Below are 20,296 nucleotides of genomic sequence, written 5' to 3'. Positions count from 1 at the left end.
TAAACCAAATAAAAAACTCAATGGAAAGCACCACCAAAAGACCAGACCACTTGGAAGACAGAACCTCAGAGAATGAAGACAAAATATTTAATCTTGAAAATAAAGTTGACCAAACAAAAACGATGTTAAGAAATTATGAACAGAAACTCAAAGAACTATGGGCTATCATGAAAAGACCAAATTTAAGAATTACTGGGAATAAGGAAGGCACAGAGACACAAACCAAAGGAATGAACAACCTATTCACTGAAATAGTATCAGAAAATTTCCCAAACCTGAAGAATGAAATGGAAAATCAAATACAAGAGGCTTACAGAACACCAAATGCACAAAATTACAACAGGTCCACACCAAGGCACACTGTAAGGAAAATACCTAATATACAAAATAAAGATAGAATTTTGAAGGTTGCAAGAGGAAAGCATCAGATTACATACAGGGGAAAACTAATACGGATATCAGCAGATTTCTCAGCCCAGACCCTGAAAGTTAGGGGCCTGGAACAATACATTTCAAGCTCTGAAAGAACATGTTTGCCAATCAAGAATCCTATACCCAGCAAAACTAACTTTCAGATTTGAAGACGAAATAAAATCCTTCCATGATAAACAAAAGTTAAAAGAATTTACAAATAGAAAGCCTGCGCTACAGAATGTTCTCAGCAAAATATTCCATGAGGAGGAAATGAAAAACAACAATGTAGGTAAGCAAAGGGAGGAATTAACTTAAAGGAAAAACAAACAATCAAAGGAGAATTCAAATCAAGTGAAAACCAAAAATAAGCCCAAATGACTGGGAATACAAATCATTTGTCAATATAACCCTGAATGTTAATGGCCTAAACTCATCAATCAAAAGACATAGACTGGCAGACTGGATTAAAAAGAAAGATCCAACAATATGCTACCTTCAAGAGACTCATCTCATAGATAAGGACATCCACAGACTAAAGGTAAAAGGATGGGGAAAAACATGCCATGCCCCAAACAACGGCACATTCATGGACATCAAACAAATCCTTTTCAATTCCAAGAATCAAACAGACCACAACATAATAATTCTGGTTGACTTTAACACACCACTGTCACCACTGGGTAGATCTTCCAAACAAAAACTAAACAAAGAAATCATACAACTCAACACAATCAATAACTTAAGACTTAACAGACATATCTAGAATATTCCATCCATCAACGAGCAAATACACTTTCTTCTCAGCAGCATATGGAACCTTCTCAAAAACAGACCATATGTTATGCCAAAAAGCAGCCCTCAGGAAATGCCAAAAAAACAGATACTACCTTGTGTTCTATCAGATCCTAATGGAATGAAATTAGAAATCAATGATAAAATAAAAAACAGAAATGACTCAACACCTGGAGACTAAATAATATGCTTCTGAATGAAGCATGGATAACAGAAAACATCAGAGAGGAGATAAAAAAATTCTTAGAGGTAAATGAGAACGATGATACAACATATCAAAATCTCTGGGACACTATGAAAGCAGTATTAAGAGAAAAATTCATTGCATGGAGTGCATTCAAGAAAAGAATAAAAAGTCAACAACTAAATGACTTAACATTACAGCTCAAAGCCCTAGAAACAGAAGAACAGAACACACCAAAAGTAGTAGAAGACAGGAAATAATTAAAATCAGAGCTGAAATCAATGAAATTGAGATGAATGAAGCAATTCAAAAAATTGACAAAAAGTTGGTTCTTTGAAAAAGTAAACAAAATAGATAAATTCTTAGCCATACTAAAAAAGAGAGAGAAAACTCAAATTACTAAAATTTGTGATAAAAAAGGAAATATCATGACAGATACCACTGAAATACGTAACAGAATGAGAAGCTACTTTGAAAATCTATACTCCAACAAAATAGAAAATATCGAAGACATCAAAAAATTTCTAGAGACATATGATTCTCCCAAACTGAACCAGGAGGACATACATAATTTAACAGATCAGCTTCAAGCAATGAAATAGAAAAAGACATTGAAAGCCTACCAACCAAGAAAAGTCTGGGACCAGACGGATTCTCAGCTGAGTTCTACAAAACCTTCAAAGAAGAACTTATACCAATACTCCTCCAAGTATTCCAGGAAATAGGAAGGAGGGAACCCTTCCAAATTCATTCTATGAAGCTAGTATCACTCTGATACTAAAATCAAGCAAAGACACATCAATGAAAGAAAATTTCAGACCAATATCCCTGATGAACATAGTCACAAAAATGCTCAATAAAATTCTGGCAAAGTGCATACAAAAACATATTAAAAAGAGTGCACCACAATCAAGTGGGGTTTATCCCTGGAATGCAAGGTTGGTTCAACATCCGGAAATCAATAAATGTAATATATCACATCAATAAACTTAAAGACAAGAATTATGATTATTTCAATAGACTTAGAAAAAGCATTTGACAAAATGCAGCACCTCTTCATGTTCAAAACACTAGAAAAACTAGGGATAGTAGGAACATACCTCAACATTGTAAAAGCTATCTATGCTAAGTCCATGGCCAACATCATCCTAAATGGAGAAAAATTGAAAGTATTCCCTCTAAAGACTGGAACAAGGCAGGGATGCCTTCTTTCACCAATTCTACTCAACATCGTCCTTGAAACTCTAGCCAGAGCAATCAGAGACCAAAGAAATTAAAGGGATACAAACAGGAAAAGAAGAACTCAAACTATCACTATTTGCTGATGACATGATTTTATACTTAGAAGATCCAAAAACTTCCACCAGAAAACTTCTAGAACTCATAAATGAATTCAGCAAAGTAGCAGGGTGTAAAATTAACACTCATAAATCTAATGCATTTCTATTCATAAGTGATGAATCCTCTGAAATAGAAATTAGAAAAAGTATTCCATTTGCAACAGCCTCAAAAAAAAAAAATTTGGGAATCAATCTAACAAAAGAGGTGAAAGACCTCTACGATGAAAACTACAGAACATTAAAGAAAGAAATTAAAGAAAACCTTAGAAGATGGAAAGATCTCCCATGTTCTTGGATAGGCACGATTAATATTGTCAAAATGGCCCTACTACCAAAGGTGCTACACAGATTCAATGCAATTCTTATTAAAATCCCAATAACATTTTTTATAGAACTAGAAAGAGCAACCATGAATCATTTGGCAAAATAAGAGACCCAAAATAGCCAAAGCAATCCTTAGCAAGAAGAGTGAAGCAGGAGGCATCACACTATCAGACCTTAAACTATACTACAGGGCAATAGTAACAAAAATGGCATGGTATTGGCACCAAAATAGACATGTAGACCAATGGAACAAAACAGAAAACACAGAGAAAAGCCCACATAAATACAGTTATCTCATACTAGACAAAGGTGCCAAAAATGTACAATGGAGATAGATGGCCTATTCAACAAATGGTGCTGGGAAACTGGAAATTCATAACAAAATGAAATTAAACCTGTATCTCTCAGCCTGCACGAGTAAACCTAAAGTGAATCAAAGACTTAGGCAATAGAATAGAGAGCCAGCACCTAATAGAAGAAAAAGTAGGCCCAAATCTTCATCATGTTAGGACCTGACTCCCTTAACAACACTCCCAAAGAACAAGAAGTAAAAGTAAGAATCAACAAATGGGATGGATTCAAACTAAAAAGCTGCTTCTCAGCAAAGGAAACAATAATGTGAAGAGAGAGCCTACAGAATAGGAGAATATCTTTACCATACCCACCTCAGAGCACTAATCTCTAGGATAGATAAGGAACTCAATAACCTTAACACCAAAACACCAAATAACCCAATCAATAAATGGGCTGAGGAACTGGGCAGACACTTGACAGAAGAAATACAAGTGATCAACAAACATGAAAAAATGTTCACCATCTTTTGTAATTAGAGAAATGCAAATCAAAATTATTCTAAGATTTCCTCTCACTCCAGTCAGAATGGCAATTATCAAGAATGCAAGCAATACTAAGTGTTGGTGAGGATGTGGAGAAATAAGTACACTCATACATTGTTGGTGGGACTGCAGATTGGTACAACCATTCTAGAAAGCAGTGTGGAGATTCCTTAGAAAACTTTGAATGGAACCACCTTTTGACCCAGCTATCCCACTCCTCAGTATATGCCCAAAGGACTTAAAATCAGCATACTACAATGAAGAAAGCACAGCAATGTTTATAGCAGCTCGATTCATGATACTGAAACTATGGAACCAACCTAGATGCCCTTCAACAGATGAATGGATAAAGAAAATGTGGTACATATACACAATGGACTATTACTCAGCCTTAAAGAAGAATGAAATTATGGCATTTGCAGGTAAATGGATGGAGTTGGAGAATATCATGCTAAGTGAAATAAACCAATCCCAAAAAAACCCAAGGTCAAATGTTTTCTTTGATAAGCAGATGCTGATCCATAGTTGGGGGTGGGTAAGGAAGAATGAAGGAACTTTGGATTATGCAGAGGGGAGTGAGGGGAGGGGTGAGGATGGGAAGGACAGTAGAATGACACAGACATTGCTACCCTTATATACATATATGAAAAAAACTAATAAAAAATTAATTAATTAATATTTGTTAAAACATTTAAGAGTGAAGAAATTAGGGGAGCAAAGGTGATTTCAAAAGAGGTCCTTTTTCCTCCTTCCGAACACTAAGCTTTTAGCTTCTCTGTAGCTAAATGGCTACTGGGACATACAGACAACTGGTGTAAATCTAAGTGAGGCTTAGGGCTCTGTTGGGGTCCTTCATGTAAGAGAGATAAGGGAATGATATGGAGTTTTCCTCTCCATGTGTTGAAGATTAGGATTAAGGACCAGAGGTGACAGATCCTAGGAAGAACTTGGCCATCAGAGATTTGTGGGCTCCAGACAGAAAGTCAATTCTGGCCCCCAGGTTAAGTGCTTCACGTTGTTCTGAAGCCCAAGAAGGAACTGAATGTGTAGAGGGAGTTTTCCTTGAACTTGAAACCAAGAGATTCCAGAGTGCTCAGGGAAATCAGGGAGACCAGGAAACAGACTCCCTTCAGTGCCCCAGCAGGGACTGCCACTCTACTTTTCATACTTAGAGGATTACTCAGATGTAGTATATCCCAACAAACAGACTAGAACCCACTGAGCTCCAAAAAAAAAATAACCTATGTAAGGTGGCCCACAACCAGAGAGGAAAATCAGAAAAATCTGAACATGTCCTCAGTAAAAACAGAAATGCTACAACAGATAAAAACATAAAAATAAATAAGAGCATTTAAGAAGATTCAAGTACAATACACAAACACACACACACACACACACACACACACACACACACACAAACTTAAGGGTTAGTAACCGTACTTTTGAAATACATTTAAATGATGGTTTGGAGGAGAATGGTCATTGTAAGTACCAGACACATCTCAAAGTACAAAGCAAACATACATACATGGAAATCAGGAGGGAAAAGATTTGAAGAATACATCAAATAAAAGTAGATCATGGGAGTTCTAGAAGGAAGAAAAGAAACAACTGGAAAAATTAAAGTATTAGCTAAGTAACAGCAAATTTTACCTGAGTTAGGTATTTTTTTTTACCTGAGTTAGATTTGCTCATTAAGTTCCAAGGTAGAATGATTCTCTCTCTCTCTCTCTCTCTCTTACACACACATTACGAATGCTTAGTAAAGTTCCTGAACTCTTAAGGATAAACAGAAAACCTTGTAACAAATTATTTACAAGGAAAAAAGTCATACTAGTAATCGAATAGCCAGCCCATGCACTCTGAGAGAAAAGAACTGTCTGTCACCATCTCATATCCACTCAATTTATTATTCACCTTTCTGAACAAAAGGAAAACAAAAAACTAGAAAAGATAGCTCCACATGGATAGATTTGTCAGAGTAGAAAAAAGACTCAAAACTTTTTAAACAGAAGAAATGGATAGTAAGATCATTCAAAAGATTTGTAAGAATACTGCAGATGTATGCTAAAGGACAAACAATTTGCTCTGTCAGTTATCAGAACACAGGATAAAACAAACACCTGTAATAAAATACAGTACTCATTTAGAAAAAGAACAGTTGAACAGAACAGAAATTCCAGATGCTGTTCCTAGGTTACATGAGAATCTGGTATATGACAAACATTGTTTAATAAATGGTGTTGTTACAACTGACTATACATTTTTGAAGAAGGGAGAAATGGATTACTATGTTATACTGTAAGCCAAAACTAACTGCAAATGGACTAAAGATTTAATTTAAAAAATGATTAAAAAAAATTGAGAAAAGCACCTGTATTATCTAAGGAAGATACTTCTCTATGCCCCATATGATCCTATTCAAATATATGTATACAAAATTCACAAATAAAATTCAATCAACCAATAAAAGATGGGAAAGAAACAGAAATGTTAAGCACAATACATAGAAAACAAAATAATATGGTAAGAGTAAATGCCACTGACAAAAGACAAACCTAAAATAAAATGATATCAAAGAAAAAAAGGCAATTTTGGTATATCTTTTGGTATGTGAAACAAGGATCAATCTACCAAGTAGATTCAACAGTTATGAATCTTTTTAAATTAAAAAAAAATATTTAGAAATATAAAAAGCAAAAACTGAGAATATGAATAAATTAACAAAACAATAATCATACTGGGAACATTATCTTTCACAGAATTTGACAGGTAAAGCTGAGTATGAATAAAATATAGATAATTTTAACAGCATAATTCAAATCCTGAATAAATATAAATCAAGATTAAAAATATATAAGTAAATTATGTGTCAAATACATAAAACTCTGTATACCAAACCCAGATATCATATATTGTTTGCAGACACAATGAATATTACCAAAAAGTAACTGTATATGTCTTAAACCATAGAGAAAATTTCAATAAATTCCCAAAAGTAGAAATTGGTTAAAAAGGAATCAAAGTTGAAGTGTAATATAATTAGTAAACTGACATTTCTAATCTCTAAGCCTGTGGGATATGGTCAAATTGATATGCATAGAAAAACAAATTGTCTTATATGTACTTAATACAAATCTAGAAAGGCTGGAGATAAATAAGTTACAGCACATAGAAAAACTGAGTTGATAAATAAAATACCAAGAACAGGTTCTTAGAAAAACAAAAACAGATTTTTTCTTTAAAAACCTAATAACCTATGATTATAGAAGAAACAGTAAAAAGTAGACAAAAGATCTTTCCCAAAAGGTAAAAACTCAGATAAATTCATGAATGAGTACTTTATCAAATAACTTTAAGAAAGCAATATTTTATAAAAACTCTATTGGAGCATAGACAAATTTACAACTTTCCAACTCATTTTATGAAGCTAGCCCAACTGAAACATAAAATCCAGATAAGTAATGCAGAAGAAAAGGTCAACAATACTAATATACATAAAAAAAAATTCTCAGTGAAATAAATACAAGCAAATCTATTTTATAGTATTAACCACCCCTTCAAGACTTAAGGAAAAATTTAAAATGGCTTAAACTCTAAAAGCTTATTAATGTATTTTATTAACATCATCAGATTAAGGAAGAAAAAGCACATGGCAGTCTTAAAGAGACTGAGAAACATTTACTAAAGCTGATATTCCATTTTCTATTAAAAAAAAACAAGCAAAACTTCTTGTCCACTTATTTTTTCACTTTGTCACTTTACTTTTATCTTCAATTCAATAATTTAATGATAAAACACAAGTATCCCCATTAAAATCAGAAGCAAGAGAGGTATGACAGCTATCACCTTCATAATGTATAAACACAAGAAAAAAAAACCAGAAATAAATATTGTAAAGGAAGACATACATGTCATAATTTTCAGATGACTGGCTACCTGCAAGTTTCATGACATTTAAATGAAAAAATATTATCACAAGAAAACTTACCAAGGTAAAAAGACTGTAAGGCTGATACATAAAACCATCAGCAATATTGCATTAGGAAAAAACTCATTTACAATAACAACAAAAATAAAATACACAAATTTTAAGAGCAATCTGCAATTCTCTATAAAGAAAACTGTAAGATTTTCCTGTAACATATACAAGATGAATATAAATGAAAGAACAGATAATGTATGTAAAAGGAAAGACCTCCATTTCCCCATTTTTCACAAATTTCAGTGAAGTTACAAGCAAAATCTCAGAATATTCCAAAGGAATTGGTTGAACTAATTTTAAAACACATAAGGAAGAGAAAAAAATGCAATAGAATAGCAAAAATATATTTTGTAAGAAGAAAAATAAGGGAAAAATAGATTTTGTACCCCATGCAAGTTTGGTTTAAAGTAGCTTGTTCACTTTATGTGTCACTGGATATATCTATTGTATCAGAACTCTTCTAGGAAAATAGAGTTGAATAAAACATAATAAAAACCCCATTCTCAGAAATTTGTGTACATATTTCTTAAAATGCTGGATTAATAATAACAAATATTTGATATAAGCATCAAAAGCTAACAAAATAATGAAAAATTATTGAGTCAAAATCTAGAAGAAAAGAAATCCAGTGAAGGCCATCTAGCAGTGAAACCTTTTATTTTTGCCCCAAGGACTAGTCCTATGTGAAAGAAATAGCTATGAAATCAGATTGCATTTTGATGGTCTCAGGGGGCTAGGCAAATAAAACCATACTTCCAGGGCAAAAGGTAAACTAGATATAAACCAGCCTTTCCCAGATCTAGCTCTTATTAACTTTGGATCACCTGATTAGGTCAGGTAAACTCAAAACTTAACTTGGATTAAGGTATTCTAAACTAGTAATCAATAGTTTTCAAATATAATGTTGGGCACACAGTCAAATGTTTGGGCAAAAAGAAGCATGACACCATGAACAAGAAGAAAAAGCATCAATAGAATCAGACCCATAGTCATTTTAAATTCCAGAATTATCACATGTGAAATAAAATGTGAACCATATTCAAAGGAAAAAAAAAAAAAAAGCCAAGCCAGGGTATTAGAAACAATGAAAAGTATTATCTGAAAAAGTACTAATAGAAATTCTAGACCTGAATAATATAAAATTAAGACACTAATGGGTGGTTTAAACAGTAGCTGAGAAAATTAGTAAAGTGGAAGGTAAATCAAGAGAGACTAGAATGCAGCATAAAAGAGGAAAGAGAAAACAGGGAAGATAAATAAAAATCTAGTGAAGATAGTGAGCATTTATATTTAATTGGAGTATCATCAAAAGAACGAGAGAGAAAATGGGGGAAAAAATTAGTTGAGAGATAATGACTACGAAACTTCCAGAATCCAAGAGATCCCACTAAACTTAATAGTAAAAATCTCTACACATAGATGTATTATAGTAAAATTTCAGAAAATTAGATACAAAGCAGAAAATAGTGGAACAATAGCTTCAACATGTGGGGAGAAAATAAATGCAAACCTAGAATTCTACACCCATAAAATATTCTTCAAGAATCAAATAAATAAAGGCCTCCTCAGACAAACAAAAGCCAAGAACATTGGCCACAAATGACTTAAGGTACTTAAGGATGAAAAACTAAGAATGAAATTGATTATATTAAGATTAAAGACTATTCATGGAAAGTGACCATAAAGCAAATGCAAAATAAAACAACAAAGCAGAAGATAACTATAACACATACAATTTAAGGATTAGTGAAATTCCTACAGCTAATATGAATAAAGACAGAAAAAAGGACAATCTGTTAAGACATTTCTCAAAAGAGGAAATCCAAGTGGAAATGTAAATTAAATTCACAATGAAATGCCACTTACACTTACACCAACTAGCAAAAATTTTACATCAGACTGTATTAGTGAGGCTCTGGAGGAACAAGGACTCATATGCACTCCTGTGGGGATATAAACTTGTATGATCTTTTTGGAAGAGTTTTGTTTATCTCTGAAGCATATACTCTATGACCAAAAGAAAAAAAAAAAAAAAAAAAAAAAAAAACCATTCCTTCGTATGTACCCTAGAGAAAACTGCAATGTTGTTTGTCAGCGGACACATAAGAATATTTACAGCTCCACAGCATTTAACACCATAACTAAAAACCCACAATATGTATAAATAATAAAAATGGATAACTAAATGGTTGCACTATAGTGCAGTAGCATATAATATAGGGCAAAAAGAAAATACACTATAGCTAATAGAACAATAGAAATGAACTTTAAGGACAATATTAAGCAAAAGCTCCAAGACACAAAAGAAAATGTGACTTAACTCCATTTATATAAAATACACCAGGTAAGATAAACTACACGCATTCATAGGAAGTCAAATGTTAAAAATAAAAAGGTAAATAAATGATTATTTAAAAAGTCAGAATTGGGCTGGAACTCAATTCTTAGCATTCCTGAGGACCTGAGTTTGATCCTCAGCACTGCCACCCACCCACCGCCACACACACAGAGAATGGAGATGGAGAGCTTAGTTGGGGGTGCTGGCAATGTTTTACACCTTGTCCTTGTAAATAAAGTACTTTTTAAAATAGTACTTCAATGTACTTCATCTCACACTAAAACAAATTTGACAAGAGGCAATTTGTACATACTTAAAAAATATCTGGTCTATTAGATTAACAGTTTTAAATTTAGTATGTGTGACTGTGTAATCAACTTTGAGTTGTGATTTCAAAGTAGACATCTTATTAATTATATATGGAAAACATTCAAGAGAATTCAAGGTTCTCCGTATTTATTGGGTTTAACTTTTTATATTTGGAAGAGAAATTCATGCACCAGAAGTGTTTTTATTTTTTTAATTTTGGGGGGGCAGGACTGGGACTGGGGATGGAACCCCGGTCGCATGCATGCCACTCAAGCACTCTACCACTGAGCAACATCTCTGGCCCTTGAGAAGGTTTTAAATCAGAGAATGAAAGTTACTGAAATAGGAACTAAACGTGAATAAATAAATACAGTTTAAAAATTTGTAAAATATTGTGTTATAAATGAAAGTAAACATTACCTAAAAGCTCCTTAATTAAAGGTATTTGCTGAAATTGACTAAATTCACCAAGAGAAAGATAAAACTAGAATCTAAACATCTTTACTTAAAAAATGTTCTTTTAATTTACTTCCTTAAGTCCCCCAATTGCTTTTAATTTAAATTCTTCTTCCTCCCCCTCCCCCCCCCTTCTTTTTCTTCTTGGTGTGGTATTGGAGACTGAACACTGAGCTACAGCTTCCTAAGTAGGTGGGATTATAGGCATGTGCCACAACACCTCACTTGAATTATTCTATTTTCATGATTGATTAATTGAAATAGTTGTTTAAAATATTATTCAACATATGAAAAACAATGTAGGTTCAATTATGAAACTTGTATTTTAATTATTCTACTTGTATTAATATATCTTGATAATTACCTTCATAAGGCAAAATCACAAAACTTTAAGAGTAAGAGCTGAAAGGGGTTCTAGAACTTGCTAGTCTTCCTACAAGAAATTCTGTTTTATTTTTTTTAACTTCTCAACTCTACTTGCCTGTAGTAAGTCTTTCAATTAAAAAAAAAAAAAAAAAAAAAAAATTTGAGTCAGGTGCTGTGGTCCATGCCTATGGTCCCAACTACTGGGGAAGGCTGAGGCACTTGGATTATGAATTCAAATCTAGCCTGGGCAACTTTGTAAGACTACCCCATCTCAAAAAAGAAGTGTATTTATTTATGTATGTGTGTGTGGATATATATGCAGACACCTACATATAGATATACATCTATATACATCCACACATACATGTATTTTTAATATGGGGAAAGAAATAGCCATCAAAGTATTTTGTGTGATAAGAGATAACCAATATACATAGACTTGGTATATTTTTAGTCCAAAGTAAAGAATCTATCAGGCCTTTTGAAAAACTGAAAACAACTTACAAGTACTTTTCCCTTATCTAGGACCCTAGAGATCAGAAAACCCTTGGTGTGATGATCCAGCCAGCCCAATGTTCTAATTTCACACATAAAATGGTCCTGGTTTAAAAAGTTTAATTAATCATGAGAAGGGGGAAATTATCTTTCTCATATGTATTATGTTAACCAATGCAATGTTTCTAGCAAAACTACATCCTGTAAACCCAGTACATATAAACAATTTAAATCAGGGAAACACAACCTCAAATGGACTATTTTCACCAATGATTAAAAATAAGAAATGCTTCACATTATAGACATTATAATTTTCTTTAAGTCTTTTTTTATTTAGAGATTTTTCTGGTAAGGAGATATACCATAGGAAAGCAATTTCACTGGCAGTGAGGTATGTATATACTCTACCAAAATACTCCTTATTTTAACTGTTTTTGACTTTATTTACACATAAAGAAAAGTATCAATGCATATCCTTGGTTCAACTATAATATTAGCCAAACTACATGAAATTAAATGAAAGGTGCCTGCATACAAAAACTGTTATTTGTAAAGGAATCTAATTTCAAATTAAAAGAACTAACTTGTTTTTGGAAAGAGTTGAAAAGAATAATCACAATTTATCATGACCAAGACACCTGCACCATATTTCCATTCCTCACAGCACATTTATTTCAGTAATTCCGTTATGTCGGTTCTTAGCATGAGCATAGTGTTACACAATTTTCATACATATAATCACATCCAAAACAAGTTCTAAAATTTAAATTGTAAACATTCTCATCATATGTAGAAATATTTTAATTGGTGTATTAAGTTTTGCTAACTGACCAAATTTGGAAGGTAATATAAATGAGAAAGCCTATTCTAAATTGTGTAGTGAGCATCGTTTATTACATTTCTACAATGTTAAATAAAGTAAGAGGCAAACCTGTCCTGTAAGCATGTCAAATTTTAGGTAAAACATTAAAAAGAAACAAATCTGTTAACAAAAGGATGTCTTGCAATAAAGAACATTAGATTTTTAAAATCTATTATGATACAAAAATGTAAAGGGTAAATAGCATCTTTGTTGACAAAGTAGGAGGTAGCATGGATGCACCACTTTATTGTCTGAGAAATGCAACTGGAGTAAAGAATATTTCCTTACCACAAATAATTTCCAGGACTATGTACATATTTCTTTTAGAAATACTTGTTTAAACAAATCTCCCTCCACTTTTTAGTATAAAAAAAACCGTTCCATGTGATTTTAAAAAAACACTTACACATCTAGATAGAATAGTACTCTGCCCTATTTGAGTGAACAGTCTCAAACTATGAAGTACATGATATTTAATGCCCTAAGTTGAGTAAATTTAGTTAGCAAGTTCCTGGTATTATACAAAACACTAAATACATACAAACAAAATATAATATCTTATTTGTCTATGCAAGTCTTGTGGGGAATAAACAGAGCCTTGATTCTGGTAACACTGCAGAAAACATAATTTTCCAATAAGTCTGTCTATTATGTATCCATGTGCAACATTTATAAATGGCTGCTTACATGTAAGGTCTTTTATTGAGTGAACATAGTTAACCAACAAAACTTAGTAAATCTTAAAAACACATCTTCCACTCTATATAAAATATATAGACTACTTACTGTTTTTAAGTGTTCAATTTGCTCTGATGTCACTGTAAATTCACTTTTCCCCATTTTCCTGCTTTAGTATTTATAAACGGATACTTTAATGTGGCTTACAAAAAAAAAAAAAAAAAAAAAAAAGGAAAGAATTTCAAATTTACATCCAATTCAAATTTGCTATTTAAAAGATTTCCTGGTTCTATGAAGCTGCTTCTGCCATTAGTAGAGAAAATGAAGTTTCTGTAATGGAAGCAGGCTTTTTAAGTAGTGACGTGACTTCCACCATGCCAGCTCCAGTCCGTGGAAGGTTAGCGTTTACAATGTGTCGTTGTAAGTGCTTAATCCAGTCTTCTTGAACAGACAATGGTCCTCGAAAGACTAGGCCACAAAACCTACAGAGGTTGATAAAAGTTCTCTTAACATAACCGAGTTCTTTTATTTAAAGCAAATTCACATAAAATCCATAAAACATTTCAGGAATAAACCTGACAGTTTCTAAATGAAGTTGAGATGATTTAATGATACTGAAACTCCTAATTCCTATGTTTATTAAGAGTTATAATAAATTAAATAGTCTTAACACCTACAAATCTTAAGTAATTTACAATTATCACTCTAAAATGTGCCACTCTCTAAAGACCCTCAATTCAGAGTATTTTCCTGTGTGACTGTTTGGAAGAAGTTATTATATGAAGGGAAAGTAGAATGTGTTCCCAATAAGCAGGAACTAACAACAGAAAAATTGAAACTGAATCGAACTAAATGAAACCAAACTAATCAAATTAAAAACCAACAACAATTAAAAAGTCACTTTTACAAATCACAGTATTTAACAGAGGTTCTTGGCTAAAGTATAAAATGTTTCTTAGCTGTTGAGTAAACTAAAAGGATTTTAAGTCCGTCTACAAAAATTCACTTATAACTTGACTATTCAATGTACTGTCACAAATTTTAAAATTCCAAATAAAATAGTTAATATGTCTCAAAGCAAAATCTGAAGAAACTAAGTAGATATGGCAATATAAGTATATACCTGCATCGGAGAATGTAAACCTCGTCAGCACCATGAGGTAATGTTAGCATTTTCTTCTTGCTTCCAGATCTTGACCTTGATTTCTTTTGCTTACAATCTAAGGCTAAAAAAGGGAAGAGAAAGACTTAAATTCCTTATTTATTATGTATGAAATACACATACATATTTTTAGAGAGGTCAGACCACCAAAATCAAGTAGGAAAAAGTTTGTATTTATTTTCCTATTTTCTGAGGCATGCACTAAATTGCAGCTGAATCGCTTAACAGCAGTAACGTTACCTACATACATTTGTCCTGTATTGCTTTTTTCAAATAATGGTTTACCATTCCAAACTAGAACTGACAAAATATAAGTAAATATCTGGAAACTACTAAGTTAGTCAATAATTACCATAAAATTTTCTTGATTGTATGTAATTGTAACATCTGGTTAAATCTTTCTTAATTTCAGGAAAATAATAACCTTTTATTTAAGATCACTAAATTGCTTGCATTTGGTTACTACTCCATTTAAGCAGGTCTTACAAGTAGAAAATTGAGTAAGGGAACATTGATAATGTAATAAAAATCAATTTTCATGGCAATACAAAGGCAAAAAAAACCCTCAAGTTTTATTTTTAAACTCAATCTGTATTAAATGTAAAAATCATGCAAACATGTAACTTTTTTTTTTACTAGAAAATAAATATAGGGGCTGGGGCTATGGTTCAGTGGTAGAGCACTTGCCTCCCACGTGTGAGGCACTGGGTTCCATCCTCAGCACCACAGAAAAAAATGAAGATATTTAAAAAAAGAAAAGAAACATAAATCTACATTATATAAATTCAAAACTGAATCCAATGTTTGATGTTAACTATTCTCTACATTTTTCCACTTTATATTTTCTTCAATAGTATATTTTAAAAATGTGATTTAAAAGGAAAAAAGATTTTATATTAAGATAGACCAAAATTTTAGTGCTAAGTGTTCTGAAATCTTTCCATTAATTGACTTTTCCTATTATTATTTATTCCAAAAATTTTGGCTTAATAAAGGAAAAAAGCATTTTTATAAATTCAAATAGGACACACATTTTGTAAGTCTTTGAATACAGTTACACCATTCCTTTGAACAAAGGGATGATAGTAATCCAGGGTGCTGCTGTCAATTAGCAGGAAGAGAAGGTAAGAGTTTATCTCTAGGGATCCAAGGGGGAGGGATACAAATGTAACAGAAGAATCACTCAAACTGGTTTTTCTTCTTATTCTGCCACCTGAAATCCCCTGAAAAAATTCCAAGTAAGAGAGAACAGGAACTGGCTATCAATGATTCTGTGCAATGAGTTTTTCAAAGTCTGGATTCCAAAAGAACAGATGCTACTATCACAAAACCAGTAAACATATTTCCTTACAATACTCAAGTGGCAATGACAACAGAAATGCCACATAGAAAATTAAAAAACCATATAAGAAGCCTAAATCTTATTCAAGTCACTGGTTTTGGCATCCTGTCACCTGCCTGTTTAAAAGTAAAATCTAAGACCCACAGTCTTTTTCGGTTCATCCTTTGAACAAGAGTCTATAAGTAATAAGAACAACTGGAAGTCAAGTTAAGTATTAAAGAATGGCTAATTCAAAGGTAAACAATCAAAATCTGGAATAGAAAAATCTTCTAAGGTTTTCATTAGTTACTTCAGTCAAGAGCCTGGCACACAACAGGAACTCTACAAATAATTCTAGAACAGAAATAAAGCAAAACTCAGCAATTAAACCAACATTTAGATAGCCTATGAATGGAAATATGTTCTAGCCCTGTGTAACACAGGTAACATTCCTAAGCAACACTTTAGCATCATTTCTTTAAATATGTTGCTCTTGTCACACATTCTTAGGTCTAAATCACTGACCGGTCAAGCTTATATATAGAAACTAGATTCTTCACAACTACCACGAAGAGTAGAGTACCATGTATTTTGTTAACAGCAGTTCTTCTTCCTGATTGTTCTGGTGAGCAATGTGAATTTAAGTGAATTTTAAGTGATTCACACACTGGAAATGAGAGTTCAGAGAACTCAAAAAGTAAGATAGTAGATGTCAGCTACTCTTTTCACCTGTAATGTAAACCATACACAATATCTGCCTGTTAGGTGGAACAGAGCAAGCATTTCATTTATCATGAGATCACTGGTAGATGAAATTTCTGGGTGTCAAAATGCCACACTGTATTCAAACTTTCTTAAAAATGCAAATAAATTACTGCAGGATGCAAAAAGAATACATTATAACAATTCTTAAAAACTATGTTCACAGAATACTAATGTGAGGGACATAAAGCAAATTGAGAAAGGGTAAGAAAGTATGCAAAATAATGGTTTATGAATTATAAAACATGTAAGTTACTTTTAGATGCTGTATTAACTTTAAAAATGGAACATGTTTTACTAAGATACAGAAATTAAGATTTTTTCTTTAACAGAGGAAAAATGGTATTTTCTGACTTTTGATGCTGTACAGATTCTAGAAATTCTGAAGTTTAGGTGGTTTGATAAATGATCATGTGAATTTTAAATGTGAATATCATGGTTTTTATAGTAATTAATATTTGAAGGTATTATGACCTTGGAAAGCAGGACAACTCCACCAGCACGAGACTGATAATTTCTGGTAGTTAGGGCTCCAAGTAAGTTAGAGAACCTCATACATTAAAAATTCGTTGACATATACCCTTAAGATTAAGGTATTAAAAACTTCATACCTCTAATAATTAAACCCAAATGCCTTCATTATTACTTAAAAACTTCTTAGCCCTTGAAATTTTTTTTTAATTTGATAAAAGACATTATTACATTTAACAGGTAAGGATTTTTTTCTAATACCAACCCTACCTCTGTAAAAAACTGAATATTTGACAAGTACATAAAGGGGACATCTATATAATATCTTTTAAATAAAAAGATGACTTACAGGAAAAGCTCCCCTATATGAAAAAGGTGATGTGCAAACATGTCCATTACACAAACATTGTCATTTAACAGATTTTATTACAACTAGGGGGAAAAACAGGTTTATTCTGTACTGTACCAGGTTTCGCTACAACATTAAATATAGAATGCATTCAACTTTAGTGTAACAGATCTGATTTCAATATAATGAAGTTCATCAATATGGGATCAACAACCAAAGTTATTTATATGAGTAATCTGCCAAACAGATAACTTTGTTACACAAAGCCTTTCTTTGTTGTAGGGTTTTATTTGCAATTATTACTGTTAAAGAAGAAAAAAATCCCACATGCCTTTTTCAATTTCCAAACTATTTTAAATCTAACACTGTATATCTATATTTGCACATACAAAATAACCAGATTAATTTTAGAAATTTTTAAGTTCTCTTCTGTGTGAGTAAAATTGTATAATTGCTTCTTTAGAAAGGAACAAATCTAGTCACTCAAACCTTTTTGGTGGGCAACCTCAGCTAGAAGACTCAACAATCTTGGAAATTATCTGATTTTATCAAAGATCTACACTGGTACTAGGAAACGTGGGGAGTAAGATCATAAACAAAAAGTTTTACAATATACCTTTCAGTATAACAGCTGTTTTGAAATATGAAAGTGAAATACAAAAGATATGTGTCCTCAAAATGAACACCATACTGCTATGCTGTGAAATGGGAACATGTCCAAAATGCTAAACCATATCAGTAAAAAGCATACAAATAGATAATATGACATAAACAAATTCAAGTCTGTTTTCTGAACAACTGTTTAGTTTTATACATAAAAGAAAAAGAAGTTACTTTTGGCTCTAACATTGTTAAATTAAATTTTATGCCCTTTCCACCTTTCTGTCCATATATACATAACTGTTCTGCTTCAATGAATTTCATTACCTTTTTTCTTCACTGTAGAGTATGACTTCATAGAATATTTCATAAAATACCTGAAGCTTCTGTGATACAGAAGCATACCATAAAATTAAATTAACATTCACCACCAAAATATTTTTATTTGCAATTATCTTCCCCATACCCAATCATTTAAAAGTCCTTTTCATCTGTTTCTTCCCTGATTGTTGGAATTCCTAGGTATCTTAGTCCATTACCTGCTGCTTTAACAGAATATCACAGACTGGATAAACCAGAAACAATGTAGAAGTGTATATGGCCCACAGTTCTGGAAGCATGGAAGTCCGAAAGCATGGCACCACCATCTACAAGGGGCTTTCTACTGAGTCACAACATGGCAGAAGGGAGTGAGCACACTCAAAACAGGAAACTGGGCAAATTCATCCTTTTATCAGGAATCCACTCCTGTGATAAATAATCAACTCCCACAATAATTACATTAATGCAGTCATAAGTGTCAAGCCCTAATAGCCTTATCACCTCTTAAAGACCCTACCTCTTAATACTATTACAATGGCAATAAAATTTCAATATGAGTTTTGGAGGGGACATTCAAACCACAGCATTCTGTACTGTACCCCCTAAAACCTCACATACAAAATACATCCATGCTATTCCAAAAAGTTTCAGCACCAATTCAAGAGTCCAAAGTCCAGCATCTCCTCTAAATCAGATATGGCTGAGACTCGAGGCATGATTCATTCTGAGGCAAATTTCTACCAGCAGTATGCCTGTGAAGGCAAAACAAATTATCTACTTCGAAAACACAATATGATAGACATTCTCATTCTAAAAGGGAGAAATAGGCAAGAAGGGGTAACTGGGCCCAAATAAGTCCAAAGTCTAATAGGAAAAACAGTATTAAGCTTTAAAGCTCCAGATTAATTTTTATCCACGTGCTACTTCCTGGATATACTGGAAGGTTTGGGTATGCAAAGTCTTAGCCCCATGCCTTTGTCTTCACTTGGTTTAGCCCTGGCTTCAGTTCTCAAGTTGGAGACTTTTGCCTACAGTTTTCCGAGGCTGGTAGGCCTTACGCTTTTGGGGTCTTCAATGCTCCCACAGCTCTACTGTGGCCTAGTGTGGACTCTCTATAACAGTTCAGACCTTAATTTCTCAGCCTGGGCACCCAGGTAGTCCACAACATCCTTTGAAATATAGGTGGGGGTTCTACACCCCACAGTTCTTACAAGCTCCATGCATTGGCAGACTTAACACCATATGGACACGGTCAAGGCTTACCACTTATATATTCTGAGGCCACAAAACTGCCCCACACAGGAAGGCTGGGAGCAGAGACTCAAATGCCTTCTGGAACTTAGTCCCACTGTGTTGATGAACAGCACCAGGCTTCCTTTTATCTAAGATAATCTTTTTAACAACTGGTCTCTTGGCTACACCTTTAGTATTCTCTCTCCAACACAATTTACACGATCGCACTGAGAATTTTTCAATCTTCCCACTCTGCTTCTCTCTCTTTTTGTATTTTTATTTTTTTAGCCATCTATGGACCTTTATTTTTTATTTATATGTGGTACTGAAAATTAAACCCAGTGCCTCACACATGCCAGGCAAGCACTCTACCACTGAGCCACAACCCCAGTACCTTCTGCTTCTTTTTTTAAACTACAAATTCTGCCTTTCAGTTTCTCTTGTAACTCACAGCAGTTAAAAGTAGTCACAAAGCAGGTCAAATACTTTGTTGTTCAGAAATTTTCTCTACCAGATACCCTAGTTCATTACTCTAAATTTCTGCATTCTTCTAAGTTCTAGGGCATAGAGACAATTCTGTCAAGTTCTTCACAACTGTATAACAAGAGTGACTTGCACCTCAGTATCCAATATCTTGTTCTCATTTCTGTCTGAAACTCTATCAGAATGGCCTTTACTGAGTACAGTTCTACCAATAC

The 20,296-nt window shown here is 33.0% G+C and overlaps 1 protein-coding gene across 11 annotated transcripts in view; it reads right to left on the bottom strand.

Moving 5' to 3' along the window:
• Positions 1-12,160: 12,160 nt before the first annotated feature.
• Znf644 (zinc finger protein 644) overlaps positions 12,161-20,296 on the bottom strand; it is a 136,401-nt gene continuing 128,265 nt past the window's right edge. For all 11 annotated transcript variants that reach the window (XM_047545813.1, XM_047545805.1, XM_047545821.1 and 8 more), the window contains 2 exons: positions 14,503-14,605; positions 12,161-13,861 (listed from right to left, as the gene is read on the bottom strand). In XM_047545813.1, coding sequence (XP_047401769.1) covers positions 13,669-13,861; positions 14,503-14,605 — 296 coding nt within the window. In that variant the 3' untranslated portion in view covers positions 12,161-13,668. The remainder of the gene's footprint in view (positions 13,862-14,502; positions 14,606-20,296) is intronic.

Source organism: Sciurus carolinensis, chromosome 1, assembly GCF_902686445.1.
Source record: "Sciurus carolinensis chromosome 1, mSciCar1.2, whole genome shotgun sequence".
NCBI lineage: Eukaryota > Metazoa > Chordata > Mammalia > Rodentia > Sciuridae > Sciurus > Sciurus carolinensis.
The sequence above is the reverse complement of the archived record's forward strand: the minus strand, read 5'-3'. Positions and strand labels throughout refer to the sequence as shown.